This window comes from Thalassophryne amazonica, chromosome 11 (assembly GCF_902500255.1).
Source record: "Thalassophryne amazonica chromosome 11, fThaAma1.1, whole genome shotgun sequence".
Classification (NCBI taxonomy): domain Eukaryota; kingdom Metazoa; phylum Chordata; class Actinopteri; order Batrachoidiformes; family Batrachoididae; genus Thalassophryne; species Thalassophryne amazonica.
The window spans coordinates 57,178,151-57,199,204 of record NC_047113.1 but is presented as its reverse complement, the minus strand read 5'-3'; the positions used below and the strand labels follow the sequence as shown (position 1 = coordinate 57,199,204).

The 21,054-nt window shown below is 40.0% G+C and overlaps 1 protein-coding gene and 1 long non-coding RNA gene across 3 annotated transcripts in view; one reads left to right on the top strand and one right to left on the bottom strand.

Annotated features, from left to right (window-relative positions):
* The window catches only part of diaph2 (diaphanous-related formin 2), a 1,163,737-nt gene that overhangs the window by 1,013,153 nt on the left and 129,530 nt on the right, over positions 1-21,054 (top strand). For both annotated transcript variants that reach the window (XM_034181862.1, XM_034181863.1), the window contains one exon: positions 4,278-4,413. In XM_034181862.1, the coding sequence (XP_034037753.1) occupies positions 4,278-4,413 (136 nt within the window). The remainder of the gene's footprint in view (positions 1-4,277; positions 4,414-21,054) is intronic.
* Positions 876-19,530, bottom strand: LOC117520544. Its single transcript, XR_004563681.1, has 3 exons — positions 19,519-19,530; positions 19,183-19,185; positions 876-1,027 (listed from the first exon to the last, which is right to left on the bottom strand). It is a non-coding gene; the product is annotated as an uncharacterized LOC117520544 (long non-coding RNA).

The window sequence follows — 21,054 nt, the reverse complement described above, 5'->3', positions numbered from 1 at the left end:
AATGATGCATGCGCAGTGGAGGCACAGTGGACCAATTTTTAGGGGCGGACTGTTCGGTCTGCGACACCGCATTACAGTACATGGGATACTGTATCCACATGTTGGAGTGCCCAGGGCCAAGCATCAGCTCACCTCCTTTTTTGGAGAAAATTGTATAAACACCCACCTGAAACTAAACTTTTTATTATTAAAGTAACTAAAGTAAATAAACTAAGTAAATTTTATTTATATGGCATCTTTCACAGATATGACATCACAAATTGCTTCACAAAATAAACAAGTAAAATACATAAAATAGAGACAGGGTACATTTAAGGTACCATGTCTGTAGGGAGGTGATGGTCTAGTGCAGGGTTATTCAACTCGTTCCAGAAAGGGCCGAGAGGGTGCAGGTTTTCTTTGCAGCCACCCACTCCACCAGGTGATTTTGATGATTAACTGATTCAGTCTGCTCAAAGTAATGTTAATGCTAAGACGGAATGGATCTGTGACAAATTGACTAAACTGATCAGTATGGATTGAATTAATAGATTGTCCAGGAGCAAAAACCATGTAATATGTTGGTTTTCAGTGAATTTCGGGCCCTAATGGAATTGGTGGACAAACATCAACTGTGGATGTGTGCAGTGCTTCTGAACAGGAACAGAAGATAAACAGATAACGCTGATAATTGGCTTCACATGTTGGCAGTCAGTGGCAGGACAATCTGGATGTTCCACTGTTTTCAGTGAGAGGCTGATAGGAAAATTCCATCTCCCGTGGCAAACGAATGTTTTATTTTTAACAAGGAGAAAAATGGACATCAAGAAATGGATGATTTAAGTGCAGAAAATTGCCTGGTTTTAAATAGGTGGGAATTGTTTCAGCTGCCATCAGAGCCAGGGTTTCTTGCTTTAATATAACACTGTGCAGAACATTTCAGTGAAGTAAATTATTATATTGTCCATGTGGTTATCACTGAAAAATGACCATGCCTCACGTTGTTACCTCCTGCAGTCTGCCGCTGCAGATGGAATTCTGCAATGGTCTTTCTGCTGCCGACATGAAAACGCAGCTTAACGCCGACTGGACGTTCACTGACAAGCTTCGAACAAATCCAGGACAAAACAACCATCAGGAAAGTTCTCAGTCTGATGTCTGCTTAAAGTTTTGAGCATGTACACAACTTTCTGACATACTGGCCAGATATCAGCTGCCAGCAGGTGACAAGGAACACATTTAATGAATGAAAAAAGAATTTGTACAGGACAAACGAGTGAGTTATTTGTGATTTATTTTTTTATTTGTGATGAAATCAGGCATTGTATTGTAATTGACTATCTGACAAACGTAACATTTAGCTGTGCTTGTGCATCAGCCCACCCCCTCTTCAGGCAGAATTTCTTGGAATTTCAGTATGTACAAATTTGGTTGAAAAAATGTGGTTGAGTTTTTCTACATTACGTTTATGTACATTTTACTATAATTTTCTTAATGAATAGGCTACCGTAATATGTATAGGAAAGTAGATACATTTAAATTTGAATTTCATTCACCCTCAATTTCAGTGACAATAGTCGTCCAAATGTAGTAAAATACAGAAAAGCATATTGACTGAAGGCATTTCTGTGCCACAAGAAAACAGTCCTCCCAGCAGTGGCAGAGATCCCAGAGATTTGACATTTCTATATTCTGTAGGAGATGAGACATGTCTTTTTAAAAAAAAATTATTTAAAAAATAAAATAAAAAGGCAAGCAAAGAGAGTGGGAGTAAATCAGAGGAGCATGATTCATACAAACTGTAGTTTATATATTTCAATACTGCATGTATGCAGAGTGCACTATCTCAGTACTGCAGCACCATATCCTATCAGCTACGATGTCAAACAGGACATAATCATATGAATTTTTCTATATTTTATTTGTCTTAGGTGAGTTCATTATTTGATCCTATGTCACAAGTGGGAATAAATGTTGAGGGAATTTTCTACATTAGTGACTCCATCTTTCATTCTCAGATAATGCCAGAATGGAAATTTGTAGCAGGATACAGTGTTTTGAGTGAAAGAGCTTATTTATGCTCGACCAACATAAATTTGTCATGAATCTGAAAACATACCTCCGTACATCCTTTATATTGGTATAGATCTTAATAAAATATCCACTAATGGGCACTGCAAACCATCTTGGCACTTTCTGGCAACATCAAACATGGCGACGGTTGTAGAAGTTGGAATAATGTTTCTACAGCAAAAGAAACCATATAGCAGGCAGCAGTGGAGACGGAGGTGGTCTGTGCTTCCATTAATGACTTCATGACAAGATTATATATATATTTATAAAATTCTCAACTTTGGCTACATCGCACATAATTACCAGCGGTACTGCTCCGTTTTTTTTTCTTTTTTTTTTTTCAGAAAAATGAAACAAATATGCACCAAATGTACACAGAATGTGGACAGAAGGCTCAGTCCATGTACATATTTAACATTGAACATAAATGAACCTTAAGTCGAAAAAATGTGCTAAATTGTGTAACTACATCGAAAAATACAGGATGCACCATTGTTGTTTGTAGTGCTCAAAAGACTTTGATATGACTATTGTAAAATTACATCTAATTGCCAGTTAGCTAAAATGGCCAAAACAGAGAAAAACTTTATCAGATCACAATCTGTTATGTTGCAGACTTTGGTGCAATACCAGTGTTAATTATACTGTACATATTACACAATTGTATATCCATTATATTTCAAATACTTTGAAGTAATTCACTACCATTCAAATTAATAAATTGCATAAATTCATGACAAATGGCTGTTGAATTGAAATGTATTTTAATCAATAGCAAATCAGCTAAATTCTGCTGTCTTTGAATCACAAGTGGGTCAGCAAAACAATGCAGCAAAAGCCATATGTTAAAGACACATAATGTCCGATCCTCATGACTCCAGAGTACAAACAGCTCATATCAGTCACTTGGAATAGTCTGCATTTTTTGACATTTGTTGATGTAATTTTCAGTGGAATGGATCGTGAAAAAGAAAACATCTGAACACAATAATTAACATCATAGAATTCTTGATTGGTAATTCTCAGAGAGTTGATACTCATCCTGTATGCTCTACACACCACAATATAAATGTACAGGTAAATATACATATGTCTGTAATGGTGTTTTTGACTGTGTAATACTTCATCACATGACTTCTGTGTGATCACATTATTAAGCCATTCATATCAGTCAATCAAAAATATTTTGCTGTTTGAGATATGTTTTCAATCATCCATCTAGGCTTCTTGGTGGTTGAGATGCACAAAAATGTGTTTTTCAGGACATTTTTTCCTTGACCTTTGACCAGACTACTAGAAAATCTAATCACCTCAAGTTATCTGTAAAAGTAACATTCCCACCATGTTTGAAAGAAATCCATCTAACCATTTGTATTAAATTATCTTGTGCACAGACACACACATACACACAGGTGTAAACAATACCCTGTTATCACGCTTCACTACGGCACAGGATTTAAAAAAGATTAATTGTCCAATTCCAATGAAACAGGTCTGTGTTGACTTTGCTGACAATAATAGAATTCTCACACACGTACAAAAATGCATACAGTATGTTAGGTCCTGTCACGGGCTGGATCAAAGACCTGGGATAAGAGAACATTTTCATGTTTCCAAAGATCACACTGTTGCATCTTACTCTTCTGGCACAAGAACAAACTGACACATTTGTAAAGGCTGAATCTGTACTGTTGATTATCTTTTTTTTCCTCTGCTTCTTCCTGACATTTTGGTCAGTCACAATAAGAGGAGGAGGAGGCAATCATTTTCTTCCTTCTGTGACACTGACATACTGCTGCACCCTCTCTTTCTTCGTGCACCGTCTCTCCGGATTTGTCGAAGGAAACACATCGGACTGCTACGTCTGTAATGACCATTTCATATTCATCTGTAATCTGCAGTTTTGTTGCAAATTTGACAGTGCACATTTTCAGTGAAAATACTGAAATATATGTAAAGCAGTAGATATTTATTAAAAACGTCTGCACAGCTGCTCACGCATATTGTTTATTCTGTCTTATCGATCAGTATCAAGCCCTTCTCTGAATAAAAAATTACTGATGCTATGCTGCTCCTCGACACAACACACTAGTGAATAATCTAAAGAAGTCTTGTTGGCAGCAGCCAGATTTTATCTGTGTATGTGTGTGTGTGTGTGTGTGTGTGTGTGTGTGTGTGTGTGTGTGTGTGTGTGTGTGTGTGTGTGTGTGTGTGCGCCTCATCAGGAAGCAGTGAAGGAGAACCACAAGAAGCGAGAGATGGAGGAGAAGATCAAGAGAGCCAAGCTGGCGAAGGAGAAAGCAGAGCGTGAGAAGCTGGAGCGCCAGCAGAAGAAGAAGCAGCTGATTGACATGAACAAAGGTATGCCACTTCTCCCTGTGCCACCACAGAAACACAGACGGGGAGGCAGGTGGGGGGTTGGATGGAGGAGGATGGATGGGTTTCATGAAATTGTGCTTCACACAGATTTGAAGTCAAACGGATGATGATCGCGTGTAGAAGGGGGTAGTCATCTTTGCACCTGTTAAGCAGTCTTATACTCACGTAGCAAACAACAATTGTTTTATCTTTGCCAATGCATTCGGACCACACAGACGCATTCTTCCTAATGCTATGAAGCACACTGTTACTAAAGCTTTCGCAACATTTAAAAATGTTGTTTTATGGCTGAAGTACTGATGAATTTAATTCTTAAAAATGCTTCCAAATGTTTTTATTATTAAATGGGTTAACTGGATTATGTTAGATTATATATGTGACAAAATTAATTTTATTCAACTACACATAAATACACAACTTCCCTTTGTAGCTAAGGCATAATTTACTGTTAGCCGCGCTTATAGTTGTTGGCTAATGTGAGCCCCATCTTACAGAGACAGTATAAGTGATACATTTGGTGACTCATATTTTGGTGACAGTTTGAATGTTTTTCAGTTACTTTGCATACTTATCAACCATTGCATGCTGGGTTTTAAGAGGTTCTCTGGCGATTTTGATCCCTTTATGATACCATTGTCCAGATGAAGTCAGCACACTTGCATTACTGCATTTTTGAAACAGATAGCAGAATTAATGGATGTCATGATTGCAACACTTGAGAAGATGATTGAGGAATCGGAGTGTCTGCATTTGATTGAGGCTTTTAATGATTTCTTGGACTCTGGTTCTGGATGTGGTGAAAGTGTTGAACTTGTAGACATTCACTTGTCATAGCAATGACATTCATGTCTCTAGGTCCACAGCCTTTGACATTAAGAGACATCTGGCAAGAGCCTATGGGAGTCGTGAGGTTGCTCGACAGAGATGTTAGGTGTTGCCGATATTATTGCAGGAGAACAAAGATCCACATGTTTAGGGTCCCGGTGCTTCCTGTCTTACTGTGTGGTTGTGACTTCAGCTAAAAACTGGTTGTCTTTTGTACTAGGTCTCTTTGGAGGATTCTTTGGTACTACTCAAAAGACTTTATATCAGCTGTGCAGTTACTTAGCAAGACTAAGGTGTGGATTGTCACTCTGCTTCAACATTTTGGCCATGTGGTGCGTTTCTCTATGCATGGTCCAGCACATAGGTGCCTGAGTGTTGAGGACCCCAGTGGCTGGAGAAAGCCAAGGGGATGACCATATTTCAGCAGGCTGCGGCAGATAGATGGTCACTTTCCAAGTGGTAAATAATATTACGTATTAATCCAGTCACAACAGCAGCAGCAACAACAGTAATAATAAATTTAATTTTTAATGCCCATTGTTCAAAGTCAAGGACACTGGAGTTTTTAAACCTTAGAATTTGCTTTTAACAGAAGGGTGACTTTGTGGGAAATTTCGAGCAATATTTATGTTTGGGTTAGAACTGGAGAATATCCTAATTTTGATGACTACTCTGGCTTTGGTGCAGCCGCACATTGACTAGTGCATCCAGGATGCTGATGTTTGCCACCTGGCTGTCTTGATCATCTGTTGATGTCAACGTTGGCTATTTGTGGTTGGTAAATGGTAAATGGACTGCATTTATATAGCGCTTTTCCATCTGAATCAGAACCTCAAAGGGCTATATAGTTATGCCTCACACACCAATGTCAGGGTGATGCCATGCAAGGTGGTCACGACACTGGGAGGAACTTGGGGATAAAGGACGTCGCCCTAGGTTCCAATTTTTCCAGCCTGACAGAGGTTTAAACCAAGGATCCTCTGGTCTCAAGTACAGACCATTACATAACTCCTGAATAGATCCTTGTCATTTGATTGGTGGTTTGTATGTCACGTGATATTGATCATTCATCCAATTTGCCATTGTTCTCCACTTAGCATGCAATTTTGGTTCCATTTAGCATGCAAATTTGGATCCATATGTTTTGTACCATTGCACGCTGTGAACATCGCGCGTGCATACAAGTGGTGACAACGCATAGCAGCTTATTGATGCACTAATTCTTTGAAAAAACAAATCCAGTATGCCATAAATCATCTGGAGGCATATTCAATATTTATTGGGACGTGTCTAGCTAAAGAAGAACAGCTGTTGGATGAAGCACTCGACAAATTAATGTTGTGAATTTTCACCGGACTGAGGAAAGCAGACAGCAGTCTGTACACGATGCATGGCATCAGCTGTGGACTACATAGTCGGGATTGTTTTTGAACTGTCCGACCGTTTTTGCAAGTTGACTGAGGACAATTTTGGATTTGATTGGACTCCTATTTAAAATCCTATTTAAAATCAGGTTGGACTGTTTGGAACCTCTTGACCTCAAAGGGCCAGTCACGCACAATAAAATGTAAGTCCCTTTTCTCTTGTTTAGAAATAATAAAATATTAAATAACAATGATCTAGTTTAAGTGTTATATAAAACAAATAATTGATTTGATTTGATTGTCATTTGTTCAATGGAAAGAATATTTAATTCGGTGAAAGATGGAATGTTGCATTCAATTCGGCTCCGCCTCATTGAATCATATATATTTTCATATAAATTTGTTGTACTTATTGTAAAAAAAAAAAAAAAAAAACATTGTTCACTGTTTACTGTTTTGGTACTCTGGCAAAATAATTTCCTTCGGGGTAAATAAAGTTTATGTTATCTTATCTTAATGGAACATTCCATCTTTCACCTCATGAAATATTCTTACCATTGCACTCACAAACATTATTTGTACACTCTTAAAGTTCAGTGGCCATCACCTTCCTATATATGTTTGCTTACCTGCAATATTTCCATTACTTCATGTTCTGACAATTCATTATTGTGTTTTGTTTTATTTTGTTAGCATGTCCAAAGCAACTGTCACCCCACTGAGTCTGATCTGCTTGTGGTTTCTTCCAATTTTCAAAAACGTTCTGGTGGAGTTTTTCCTTCACCACTGTCACCATTGTGCTTGCTCCTGGGGTGGGTAAGGTTTAAACCTTGCTCATGTGTGGACCTAGTTTTATTATGATTTTACATAGTATAAATACAAGGAATGATCATATAGTGACCTCAGACAAGGAGGTACGGAGTCATTGAGCCAGTTCAACAAATGACTTTAAAAATCTGTGGAAATACTATAACTGAATAGTTGTTTTATTTCATGTGGTAAAAAAAATCAAAGCCTTTATATCTTTTAAAGACATGGTAGAGAGATCTCAAGCAAAGGGAAGATGTTAGTGTCATGTAAGCATTGGAAGCTGAGGTAGTATGCCTTTTTTGTTGTTTGTTTTTTAAAGGCTAAACATTAATAGATTAAAAATTAAAACGGATGGCAGTGTTACGAGTTTTTCATTCATCTTCTGCAAGATATGTCACAGAAAGCCTTTATTATGCCTGTTTGGTGGAAACTTGTATTTAATCTTTTATATCAGTAATAACCTATGCTGTGTATTGAGCAGTGAAAGTTGCAGTTACCCAAATGTGAAAAATTGGAGCGGCAGAGTGTGATGCTTTTGTGTGGTTAAGTCAGTGACATTGAGAAGGAATTTCAAGCCTGAAGAGGCTTTGCAAGCAGTCACTGTGGTCTTTTGTCCATTTTTTGACAAACAGACTGTGATTTCCACAATTCACCAGCTTCTAAATGTCATCACTAGCCAAGGACGTCTCTGTAGCTCAGCCACATTAGGAAATGTGACAAGACAGTCTTCAGTATGCCACAAACTCTCCAAGATAATTGATGCATGCTAAAGTTTTTATTCCCTGAGCACTGACCTCTTGAAAGCTTCAGTTTTAATAATCCAACATGGCTGAGCTGACTGAGGCTGTCTTCCCTTTCTTCCCAATCTGCCTAACCAGATGGAAGACGGCAGCGAAAGTAAGTGTGATGTTAAATATTTCTGCCAGAGCAGATTTTGATCTTGGCTTCTGAATGCCATAATACGACTTATATAAATAAAACATAAAGATGGCATGACAGTGTTATCTGCAGTCTTGGAGTCAGTATGGATTGTCCTCTGCAACAACACCCATGTCCTAATCACAGTGACCTTGACAGTTACAAATTATACATATATTTCAAATTTAAGCTGTAGGTTGTTGCTTTTTCTTTTCCTATGACGAGGTTCTTACTCATGGCTCCACATCGTCATGAAACCTTGAACAGTTTCTTTCTCACTTGCCTTTGTGTGAAATGCAATCAGAGGAAGCACACTCAAATGTGAAGCTGTTTAAAAGCATGCTGTGGATAGGAAGCTGAACATGTGCCAGCAACATGTTGGAGGTTAGAACATTGTGGTGTTACGCTCTTGTTCTCATTCAACAGTGGAGTAGGAATGCACATACCAAGTTATTCCAAGTTGTCTTTGAGCAGCTCTTTATATATATATATATATATTTATTTATTTATTTATTTTTCCCTTTGTTTCTACTTGTGTCTAGCTGACAGCTGTGGCTCGAGACTCTTGAGTTTCCTCTGTAATTGTTTTCCAAAAATCTGTATGTGCTTCAAATATTTTTAGAGTTAGTTGAGGATAGTTTCTCACATCAGTATTTTATTGTGAATACAAGTATTATCTTTCTTTTCTGTGAAAGTTGATAAAATGATGGGCTATGGAAGAGGAATGGGCTAACAGTCAAAATGGCAAAGTGTGTCCAACCTTTTGACTGGTATGGTAGGTAGGTAGGTAGGTAGGTAGGTAGGTAGGTAGGTAGGTAGGTAGGTAGGTAGGTAGGTAGGTAGGTAGATAGATAGATAGATAGATAGATAGATAGATAGATAGATAGATAGATAGATAGATAGATAGATAGATAGATAGATAGATAGATAGATAGATAGATAGATAGATAGATAGATAGATAGATAGATAGATAGATAGATAGATAGATAGATAGGTTATTTTTGACAAATTGGTTTATGTACACAAATGGAGTGAACATATGGTCACATATATTTCAGGTTAATGTCCTGCCTGTTTTTTGTACATTTTCTATTTTTTTATTATTATTATTATTTAAGAGATTGTTTGATGGATTATGCTTTTGTGCTTAATGCAATTTCAAGAGGCTATTTTTGTGATGAGATAGGTTTTATGTCATTTCACAAATTGCAAACTAATCCTTTTCACTTGCAAATGATTTACAATGAAATGCATATTTAATGAGAGCTTAATCCATTTAGTTTGCACCAGGATGGCATTAGGGTGGAGGAGGGCACACAGACAAATGCTTCTGGAAAAAAAAAATAATTTCCACCATTTGCCACTGGATGAATCTTTACAGTATACATTCTTAAAGTTCAGTGATGTGCACTTCTTCATCTAGCTTGATTGATCAATGAGACAAGTGCAGTGATGTCTGTTTTCCTTGTGAAGTATTAAAAATCCTCATGTAGGAAATCACTTTTGAGATTATTACCCAGTGTCCCCATTTGTTTTAACTTGCTTTAAGTGGATTTCCATTTTCTCTTGAACTGACCAGATGTTCAACATTTACAAAATCTTTTTACTTCACTGGAAATAACTGTTGAGTGTTATAAAAAAAAAAAAAACTAATGCCTCTGTCTGAGAGGGAAATTGTTCAGAACAGCAAGATATATTTTATTGCTGTATATTAAACAGTGTCACAGGCAGCATGCCCAGTGTGTGAAGACACTGAGCATGGTGGAGCATCTGGACATTCTTCCTCTAAGGCATCTGAGAGGAGTAGCATGTCTCTCTATGGCCGGCTGCTCGCATGGCATCACCAGGGTCAGCGCCCCCATCTGGGGCAAGTGTCTGCACACACATGTCAGCTGCGTACCCAAGTCAAATTGACTAAGCTTTGAACAAAGCCGGAAAGCGCAGATGCCATTTTGAGTAAGATGCTGCTTGACATGAGAAATATAGGAATCTATAAACAACTGCAAAAAATAACTTGTTTTAAGTTTGAACTTGTTTCCCAGGTAGCACCAGCACACTGAGGAAATGTGTTTTACATGCATTTCTGTCAGCTTTTCACTGCATATACAGTATGTTTCCAGCTTGTGAATATTTTAGCAGTTTTTAAAACGGCCTATTTTTCCATATGAATGCCTGAATAACACATTGGTTATTGCCATCCTGAAGAATATTAAGTTTGGGAGGTATATTTTTTTGGAGATTGTAACATTTTCCCCTCCTTTATTTGTGCAGCTACTCTATGTTAATCATGGTATCCTATATTGAACTAGAGCACACTTAAAACAGTCTTGTGTTTATCTGTCATTAACCTGCTTGAAGTGCAGGTAGACGTGCTGTTTGGCCAAAGTACAAATACTTTTACAAGGAAAGTAATAGCACACATCATAAAACAAGAAGAAGCACTCAGAGGGTGCAACACTCATGCCTTCATATTTGACACAGTTGCATCAGGAAAGGCATCCGGCGTAAAACGTGTGCCAAATCACTGTGGCAACCCAAGTGAAAACAAGGGAGGGGCCAAAGGGACTTACTTACATGTAAATTAAGTGGATTCTGATTTGCCATAATCTATGGTTCTATATGGCCTTGACATTTGATGATGATGTGTTTTTTTCCCCTTGACATTTAACCAGTTTTTCTGCAAGTGCAGATATCTACTAAAACCTTCATTAATAAATGGTAAATGGACTGCATTTACGAGGTCTATTAGAAAAGAAACCGACCGTTTTATTTTTTTTTAAAAACTATATGGATTTGATTCATATGTTTTTACGTCAGCCAAGCTTGAACCTTCGTGCGCATGCGTGAGTTTTTCCACGCCTGTCGGTGACGTCATTCCCCTGTGAGCACGCCTTGTGGGAGGAGTGGTCCAGCCCCCTCGTCAGATTTTCATTGTCTGAGAAGTTGCTGAGAGACTGGCGCTGTGCTTCATCAGAATTTTTTCAGAAACTGTGAGGCACATCCGAGTGGATACCATTCGAGAAATTAAGCTTGTTTTCGGTGGAAATTTTAACGGCTGATGAGAGATTTTGGATTGTTTCTATCGCTGTAAGGACATCCCACGGGGCGGGACATCGTGCAGCGCTCCGAGGCGACGTCGTCATCCTGTTTCAAGCTGAAAACCTCCAAATTTAAGCTTCTGTTGACCCAGGACGTCGTGAGAGAACAGAGAACTTTCAGAAGAGGTCGGAATCAGCAGTTTATCCGGACATTCCACTGTTAAAGGAGATTTTTTTAATGAAAGATGTGCGGACGGATTGGCGCATCGGCTCGCAGCCGGCGCGGCGCGCCCGGCACAGGAAAAACACCTCCGTGTTGATAACCATTTGTAAAATCCAGGCGGCTTTTGGTGGCTTTCAGTTGAGTGAGTATCTGAGAAATTGTTTAACAGCAGGGCATGTTCCAACTTGTCCTTAAGGCTTCCAATGGAGGTGCTTTTCCTGTGGCAGCCGTGCCGCGCCGGCTGCAAGCCGACGCGCCAATCTGTCCGCACGTCTTTCATTAAAAAAATCTCCTTTAACAGTGGAATGTCCGGATAAACTGCTGATTCCGACCTCTTCTGAAAGTTCTCTGTTCTCTCACGACATCCTGGGTCAACAGAGGCTTAAATTTGGAGGTTTTCAGCTTTAAACAGGATGACGACGTCGCCTCGGAGCGCTGCGCGATGTCCCACTCCGTCAGAAGTCCTTACAGTGAAAGAAACAATCCAAAATCTCTCATCAGCCGTTAAAATTTTCACCGAAAACCAGCCAGTCTCTCAGCAACTTCTCAGACAAAGGAATTCCAACGAGGGGGCTGGACCACTCCTCCCACAAGGCATGCTTACAGGTGAATGACGTCACCGATAGGCGTGAAAAAACTCTCGCATGCCCACGAGGGTTCAAGCTTGGCTGATGTAATCACACGTGATTCAAATCCATATGGTTTTTTTAAAAAAATAATAAGGTTGGCTACTTTTCTAGTAGACCTCGTATATAGCGCTCTTCCATCTGCATCACATGCTCAAAGTGCTTTACACACTAATGCCTCACATTCACCCCGATGTGAGGGTGCTGCCATACAAGGTACTCACTACACACCAGGAGTAACTAAGGGATTAAGGACCTTGCCCAAGGGCCCTTAGTGATTTTCCGGTCAGGCTGGGATTTGAACCAAGGATCCTCTGGTCTCAAGCCCAATGCTTAACCACTAGACCATCACCTCCCATAATTAATCCAAGACCAACCTTTCTGTTAAAGGTGTTACTAATGATTTATGGCCACTAGATATCGCACCAGCTCCAGCATCTCAGGACCAAAACACACCTTCCTTCTTCGGTCACTCCTCACCAATCCTCCCTCCTGTCTCCTTCTCAAATAGAAATAATGCCATTTGGAGCTCTTTAAAAGATCAAACGGCTCTCCCTCTGGGAAAACCCAGACATATTCTGATTCCAGTCCCAAGCACATTCTTGGTCTTCAGAATAGTGTTTATTGGAGGCATTTCTGGAAAGTTGCAACTGCCAGTCTCTTTGAGTAGGCAGAGAGGGGGCAATGGTTATACAGGGTGGGACCTGCATGCCCTAAATGTGCAACCAGTGGGCCATTGTACACAAGGCACAGAAAAGCTCAAATTATAACACACATAGAGGGAGTGTTGCTACCTTCTCTGTGCAGGATGGCATTAAGCCACAAATCCTTTACATTTTAGAAAAAAGTTTAAAATACTATTTAAGGTGCCTTTAAAGTTTAAATCATCCATGCTTTTGGAGATATGTTGCAAATAAGCAAACCAACAACAAAACAGACAGACCAAGAAACCTTCCCATCACATACAGAGATTTTCTTAAAATAAGACCCTGAAAAAAATTATGTTACTATCCTGAGTGATCCACTTGTTTTTTCAATATTAAAAACACAGGCACACAAAAGCTTCACAGAGGCTGTCTTTATGAATAACATTTCTCTGCAAAGTGATCTTTCTTTGCTGTATGAATTAGAGCCCACTCAGCCACTTCAATTCATTCTGGCAACAGCAGGCAAACAATAGCAGAATGCTGGCCCCTGCTTCACTGTGCTCTGTGGGAAAATTACAGATGCTGGGTGGATCGTGGCCAAGGTGTTTGTCTTGATTTACATGTTGAAACGTACATTACAGTCATCTTTGATGTGGTTATCTTTGTCCACAGAACATCTTAATGTAGGATAATGTGATTAACTTCCCTGTTTGTGTAAAACAATCTAAACATGATGTAGCTCATTAGTAGAACACACAAGTTATATTGTTAATCTTTTCTGTTAGATTGTTTTTGGTAGGACAACCCACCCCCACCCTTAAAATGTTTATATACTCTTTTTCTGTTCATAGTACCCAAGGTCTGCTAGAATGAGGTCTCCATGTCTCTATCTCTGTGTGATACTCTGCAGAGAGCAATCTGGCATGTTGACAATGATGGGCCTCCAGCTTCTATTTATGCGTCCTCCTTGTCAACCTTTCACACTATGAGGATGAACCAGTGTATTTTTACATAAATAAAAGTGGGCTTCTCACAAAAACCATTCAGTTCCCTGAAAGGTTGGTGCAGAATCTGACTGCATTTCACGTCACTTTCCGTGTGTTCTTATTTTTTATGTTAGTACCCTTCATATGCATCACCTTGGCTCTACATGCTAAATGTGGACTGTTTGTAAGAAACCCGTCCTCGTCAGAATAGCCTTTGTGGTTTCCTCTCACAGGCTTTCTTCTTGTCACAAAACTGTGACTGTTGTTTTGTTTGTTTACTAAATGCACTTTGTGCAGGTAGGGGTGTGCATTTGCATGGCTTGCTAAACAAGAATGACATGTTTTTGTGCAGCCTGCTGACTGGTTGTGGCTGACGGGGCCCTGTCAGGAATGACAGTGGGGGAGATGTGAATTGATGGCTTTGTGTGACACCGACAGCTGCCAGTTGGCCAGTGTACACCTGCACTGTAGCCATGCCCAAAATGTGATCATAGAGAAGCCTTGTTAGGCAGCTATGGGGTGGACAGTTTGCGTAGTTTACATAGTTTTTTCCATCTCATTGTGGATGAGCAAACAATATCACCAAGGGATGTCGGTCAAAAAGGCACCAAGGTCAGAGAAATTTCTATGAAGGCGAAGCGCACTATTCCTTTATTTATTTTGGGAAGGTCAGCCCAGCAGTAAGGGGCAAATTCTGACCTCCATATTTGGTGTAGAGTACGACAAAGTAGGACAGAGCTTTCAAGAATGTAATGATGACATATGGTACAGTGTCTTTGAATTAACAGCCTGTTTATTACCTGAGATGTACTGTACTTTGATTGTCTCGCCACTGATGGCTTCAGTATTATGCTTATAGTTTTCTAGTGTGTTGTGATTTGTACAAATTAAGTATTTCTCAGTATTTGTGTATCAGGATGCCACAACAGTGGTATACCAAACTGTGCAAATTACTTCTTTCTTTGTCATTACATTTGAGCCACACAGGTAGGGCTGAAATGATTCCTCGAAAAATTTGAGTAATTCGATTACTAAAATGCTTCGAGGCAAAAGTCTATGCCTCGAGGCTTCGTTTAATTCACTACTATGTGCACGATACATGCACAGCATGCCGTAAAGCGCATGTGATGCGTGGAATGCAAAAAACAGACAAACAGAGACGAAGACGGTGAGCAGCAGGGAGCACAAAATAACCTACAGAGAAAACACCAGAAACTGTCGAAAGTGTGGGACCTTTATCAATCAAAGTGAAAGCTAAACATAGTACAATGTGTGTACTGCAAAATGGAATTAGCTTTCCATAACAGCACTTCTTCCATGCTACAGCACCTGATGTGATTGCAAGTCGGATGGGTAATGTTAAGAATCTATAAATTATTCGTTATTCAGTTCACATTGTGCCGGAGCTAGCTGGTGGTCAGAGGTAATAGCTCTGACCACTTGCCATGACGAAAACATGTTTGTTTTTGTCTAGTGAACGCTCCACTGAGGAAATGAGAATACTCCGACTATTTACCCAGACTGACAACAAATGATTAAACTAAGTACTTTTATGCACTTTTTGTGTTTTTTTTTTCTGCATCCGTCCTTAATAGCAGTACTAAATCCTTTCAAGTCCAGTGTCTTAAGTATTTCAACAGCCAACACCGCCACCACCTCACTTTAATTTAATCTTTGTTTAACCAGAATAGTTCCATTGAGGTCAAGAGCTCTTTTACAAGGGAGACCTGGACAATTAAAAAGTTTCCAATTCACCTAACCTGCTAATCCTATGTCTAAAATACTTCCAACAGAAACTTCTTTCAGGCCTATTCAGGCCTAATATGGCAATATGTTTTAAGTTTTTTGGTCATCTTTTTTTTGTCATCTTTAAAATTAATCATTTTCTGTGTTTACAGAAGCAGATACCAGTTAGGTTATGGCACCAAAGTCTGCCAATAAATATGTTTATTTGAAGAAATGTTGAATTGGTTGTTCGTTAAACTGACTTCTGAATTTTTTCTGTTAGGTATAACCAGTGCTTAATTTGTAAAGTGGGAGGTCCCGGAGCGCAGAGGATGGGTGGCTCAGGTGCAGAAAAAAAAAGAAGGGTGGGGGGGGCTTGCGAACAACGCTGTGCGCCACACCGAAAATAAACTGGGCATTAATAACACTAGTCACACCAAATCCGGATAGAGTACAAATTCCTGTTTAATGATGTACAGTGGTCCCTCGTTTATCGCGGGAGTTACGTTCTCCGCGTTCACACTGGGCGCGACGCGAGCGACTGCAGCCACAGGTTGCCATGTAATCCCTATGTAATGACGCGTTTTGGCGCCAAACCGCGCAGCGCGACGCAAGTGAAGTGATTTTGAGCGTTTTGCGCGTTTGTGGCGCGATATTGTGTCACGTCACATCGTGTTGCCCTCCTCCCCAAGTTGAAAAATCTGAACTTTTTTGTCTCGTCACGCCGCGATGACCAATTAAGGACTGAATATGTAGTGACGTGGAGATGTCTGGAGTTTGACTGAGGATGTGTACATGTCCTGTATCTGGTAGCAGCCTGTGAGCAGGACTTATGTCTCTTTTGTCCTTTATTTCACAATCATGACAGTTTTTGGAGCGAGCAGCAGCACCACAGCAGGGGGAGTGGAGTTTTTTTTTCTTTTTTTTATGTGCGCGCGCGAGGAATCATCCATGGAGATTATTTTACTTATTAACTACACAGATGTATAATAAAGCAAATGGTGAATGGTTTCTAAAGACAATTATGACAGAGTTTTTTTGGGAAAGAGCGAGGAGCAGCAAGCAGCGGAGTTTCGTTCGTTCTTTTTTTTTATTTTTTACGTGTGCGCGCGAGCGAATTGTCTGTGTGGAGAATATTTTATTAATTAACTACACAGATGTATAATAAAACAAATGGTGAGTGGTTTCTAAACACAATTATGACAGAGTTTTTTGGGGGAGGAGCGAGCTGCAGCAAGCAGCGGAGTTTCTTTTTTTTTAATTGTTTACATGTGCGCGCGTGAACGGGACAGTTGGTCCTCAAACTGGGTCCTGCAGAGGCGGAAGGACCGCTGGAAGCGGTCGTCATCCAGATGCAGCTCCTGCAGCAAATAATGATACTCTCTGTATTGGGAGCTTTTCACAACAACTCGCTCCGTGTGATCAAGGTCCGTCATGATGACTTGACGCCGAGCAGAATGGAAGCCCCTCCTATTTGATGACGCACCGGGGCGAATTTTCGCAGCGAAAGTCCACCCAAGCAGAGCGACACACCGGGTGAAGGAGGCGCGTCCGTCGCCACGTGACCCCCACAAATTTGTAGCGTCTGATCGCACCCGGTGTGAACACGGCAAGAAATCCGCGAAGTAGCGTTATTATAGATGTTTTAAGGCTGTAAAACCCCTCACTACACACTTTTCTCAAACAGGCATGAACATTTTCTCACTTTTCTCTCTTGTATAAACACTCTCTTTTTTCTTCTGTGCGAGAAGATTATGAACAGACACACGCAGAACACAATGCGTGGCTCTCCCTTCACACACTGCCTCCGGGGGTACGGATGCGGGACCCGCAAAGAATCCAAGTCCTCTCTCGGTGGCCACGGAGCTCTGTGGCTACGGTCAACATCTGGATCAAAACAGCGAGCGTAGCCTCTGGACCTGTTGCCAGATTTGGCGCAATTCCGCACAGCAGACAGGAGGGTGGCGGTGTGATTGGCAATGAGAGCAATCGTGGTGATTTTTTTTTTGTATTTTGTTAGTCAAGAGAGGTGGTGGATCACGGATCCAGTATAAATAGCTGGCGGAGCCAACGTCAGAGGTTCCGGAGCGCGCGTCTGAGGTTCCATAGCACGGTCTGGCTTGCTCCCCCTCAAATTAAGCCCTGGGTATAACTGAAATGTTAAGTAAATGAATGAATTTTTTTTTTTTTTTATCTAAAAACTCGATCAATCGCCAGAATAATTGCTAGAATACTCAGTTACTAAAATAATCAATAGCTGCAGCCCTACACACAGGTCTATGGCCGCATCTTTCACTTTGAGCACAAGCATGCACAGTGCTTCATTGCTAGTGTCCACCTAATGTAGCTCACATTTCATCACGGGCACCCATTTTCTTGTAGTATCAAAATATTTCCACTTATCAATGCGCCTGTGGTCAGGTGTAAAGCTGGCTTGTTGATATTGTGCATCACAAGAAAGCAATTGCATTGGCGGTCTAAAGTCCACTGCTTTATAGTGTTGTATTGGAAGTTCACAGCACACAGATGTGCCTTATATTCACAATGCGCTGACAGAACGTAGTGTTGCATAATAGGAACAGGAAACTGAACGTAACAAATAATAAAAGCAATAACCCTTGCGGGAGAAAGCAACTATAAAGAAAAACCGGGTTTGCATCATATTTCTGGGCTGCTTTTCTTCTTCAGAGTAGTTTGCTCTGTGGATAGGATATGGTCGACCAGTATATAGAGAAGGATTTGATTCCAGGTGTGTATTTAAGGCTACCTATTTGCGTTCTTGGACAAGACACATCATCGGCATTGTTCTAATCCACCCAGCTATAAATGGATAGTTGCCTTGGCTGTGTAAGTAACCTGTGATGTGCTGGCTGGTGTCCATTCGAGGGGTAGTCACAGCCTCTGAGTGGAAATAGTAGAAAGATGAGGCCTGATGAAGTATAAAGTAGTATGAATGGATGGGCATCAAGGCCTATATGGGACTTAGTACTACTTCTCTGCTTTGGGGGTGGGGGTCCTCATGGGGCTGGACATTTGCCATGATTTGAAACAAATATGTATCTACTGAAAACTCATTATTAAGGTGCACAATAACTATGTTTGAATACAAATTGTACAACAAACACTGCAAATACACTCTAACCTTACAACTGAAAAAGACATCTCATCTGTGTGTCAGCACACCGACACAGCGCACAACAGCACGCAGAACAATTAAAAACAAGCAAACAGCTCTTAACATACCTTACAAGTTAGTACACACAACAGGATTGCACCACTAAATTGTTTCAGGAATTCATATGTGTATATTTTAGAGGCCAGTTGACATGGCTGCAGCTGATGTGCATGGTTTATACACACTGGTCAGTGAACACTCTTCATGCAGGTTTTAAGGGACATAATATTCACAGAGATGTTAAAACAACAGCCACAGCAACGTTCAGTGTTGTGTCTTTTTTGCTACTCGATTCTTGCTTGCCCCGTCTGCTTGGATCTGTTTCTTCATCAACCAAAACCTCTCCGTGTGTTTCCTTTGTTTCCTTTCTGCTCAGTGCCACAACACAGCAGTTTAAAGGGATGACAGGTGACACTCTGATTGATTGACTTTATGATGGGCCTATGGCACACCCATTAGTAATGAACCAGGCAAACCCAGTGTGTTTGCATGCAGTGCCCACCTTCATGCTCATCTTACAAGCCCTCAAGCTAGTGACAGGGACGTACTTGGACACACCCCAAGTGGATTTGCATTCTGCGATTTAGACCATGAGACATACATCCTGAAGCTACGGTCCTTTGAGTGCAGCAACTGCAGTGCATGCTGTGAAACTCCTGAGCATGAAGTTGTGAATGCTATCTCTACCTTGCAAATCAAAAACATGGGCATGGGTTTATCTGCTGCCGTATATTCATTGTAATAAATACATAACACCATATTAGTTTGTGCTGTATCGCCAGTCAAAATCAGAATCCTCCCTTGAGGCGATGATTGCACTCACAGCGCGACTGACTATGTCTCAGCTCGGGCCTCAAAGAGCAAGCAGTGTGAAGAGAAGCATGTATATTCATCCATAAACAAATGACATGCACGGATTAAATACATTGGATTTGCTGCAAAGCAACTTTCTGTAAAGTGAAGGTGATACATTAAAATAATCATTCAAAGATTATCCTCTCAACAGTGAAAAAAATAATAAACTTTTCCACATGTGAATCCTTTTTTATAATAAACAAAACAGTACTTTATTAGGTACTAAAGTCAACCACAGCAGATTCATAATTTGCATTTATTTTTTTGTATTTATAGTTATACTTGAAATTTTCACTTTGCCTTTTTTAGCTTTTCTTATTTGAGTTTGTCCTGATAGACAGTGGTCTAATCTATCCACACATGGTATACCAATTAAAAATCACCTTAAAGCTCTAAACACTTTCCGCCCATTTCACTTAATTTGGCCACAATCAGGAGCACTAGACACAATTTGGATCTCTTTCTCCTTCGCAGTCTGTCTCTGATTGTCTCACGTTCTGCATTATTCCAACACACAAGGAGTGTTCACTTTTCTCTCTCCAAAAACATTTATGCAGTAAATGTTCTCCTTTTTATTGGTGAAATCAGCTCAGGTTCAGTTGTATCTCATTAATTTGTGGGTGGTTCAAGTGTCTGATCATTTCCCCTCCCAGATCTGTACCTCACCAGTCACTTTACAGTCAATCAAACCTAATTATCCTCACTACAAAGACCATCAAACCCCATTGTCAAATCCATTTAACTTCCCACAGGACCACCTTTCACTGATGCAAATGGCCCATGTGAGGTTTGATGTAGATGCTACGTCAGTCGGGATCCCAGAAGTCACCATTCAGATGACTTAATTGGAAATACAGCATCTAGTTGTCCTGGATGGCTGTATTTTCTTTTATGTTTAGGACTGAGTCACTGAGAGTTCCCTTATCTTTCAAGTGTATAAATTCAAGCTTAGTTCAGGGATATGAAGCTCATATTACAGTATATGAGCAGTACAATCCATATTGTTGGGAGGCACTGATACTGTTTAGATTGAGATTGAGTTTACTTGAGAAAAGTGACAAGATATTAGTAAACTTAAATTGCAGGAGCACCTGAATAAAGGTCTAAGTTAAATTCAAATGTACAAACATTTAAGTGCCTATTATCCTGGTATCCTTATCCTGTATCATCTAATGTAAAAAAAAATGGTTATCAGTCTATGAATTTTTTAATTATTATTCTGTCTTTGATGCTTTGGCCACAAAAATTCAGCCCATTAGTTAATGATGAAAGTTGGGAAACTGACTTTTTAAAATGGTTTTTGCCATTATGGGTAGGGTTTATTCACTCCTTATGTAAAACCATCAACTGTGTTCTAGTTCTGTGAGTCATCATGGAACACATGCGTGAATATCTGCACTCTTCTTTGCAGCTGATGTTGATTTTCACAA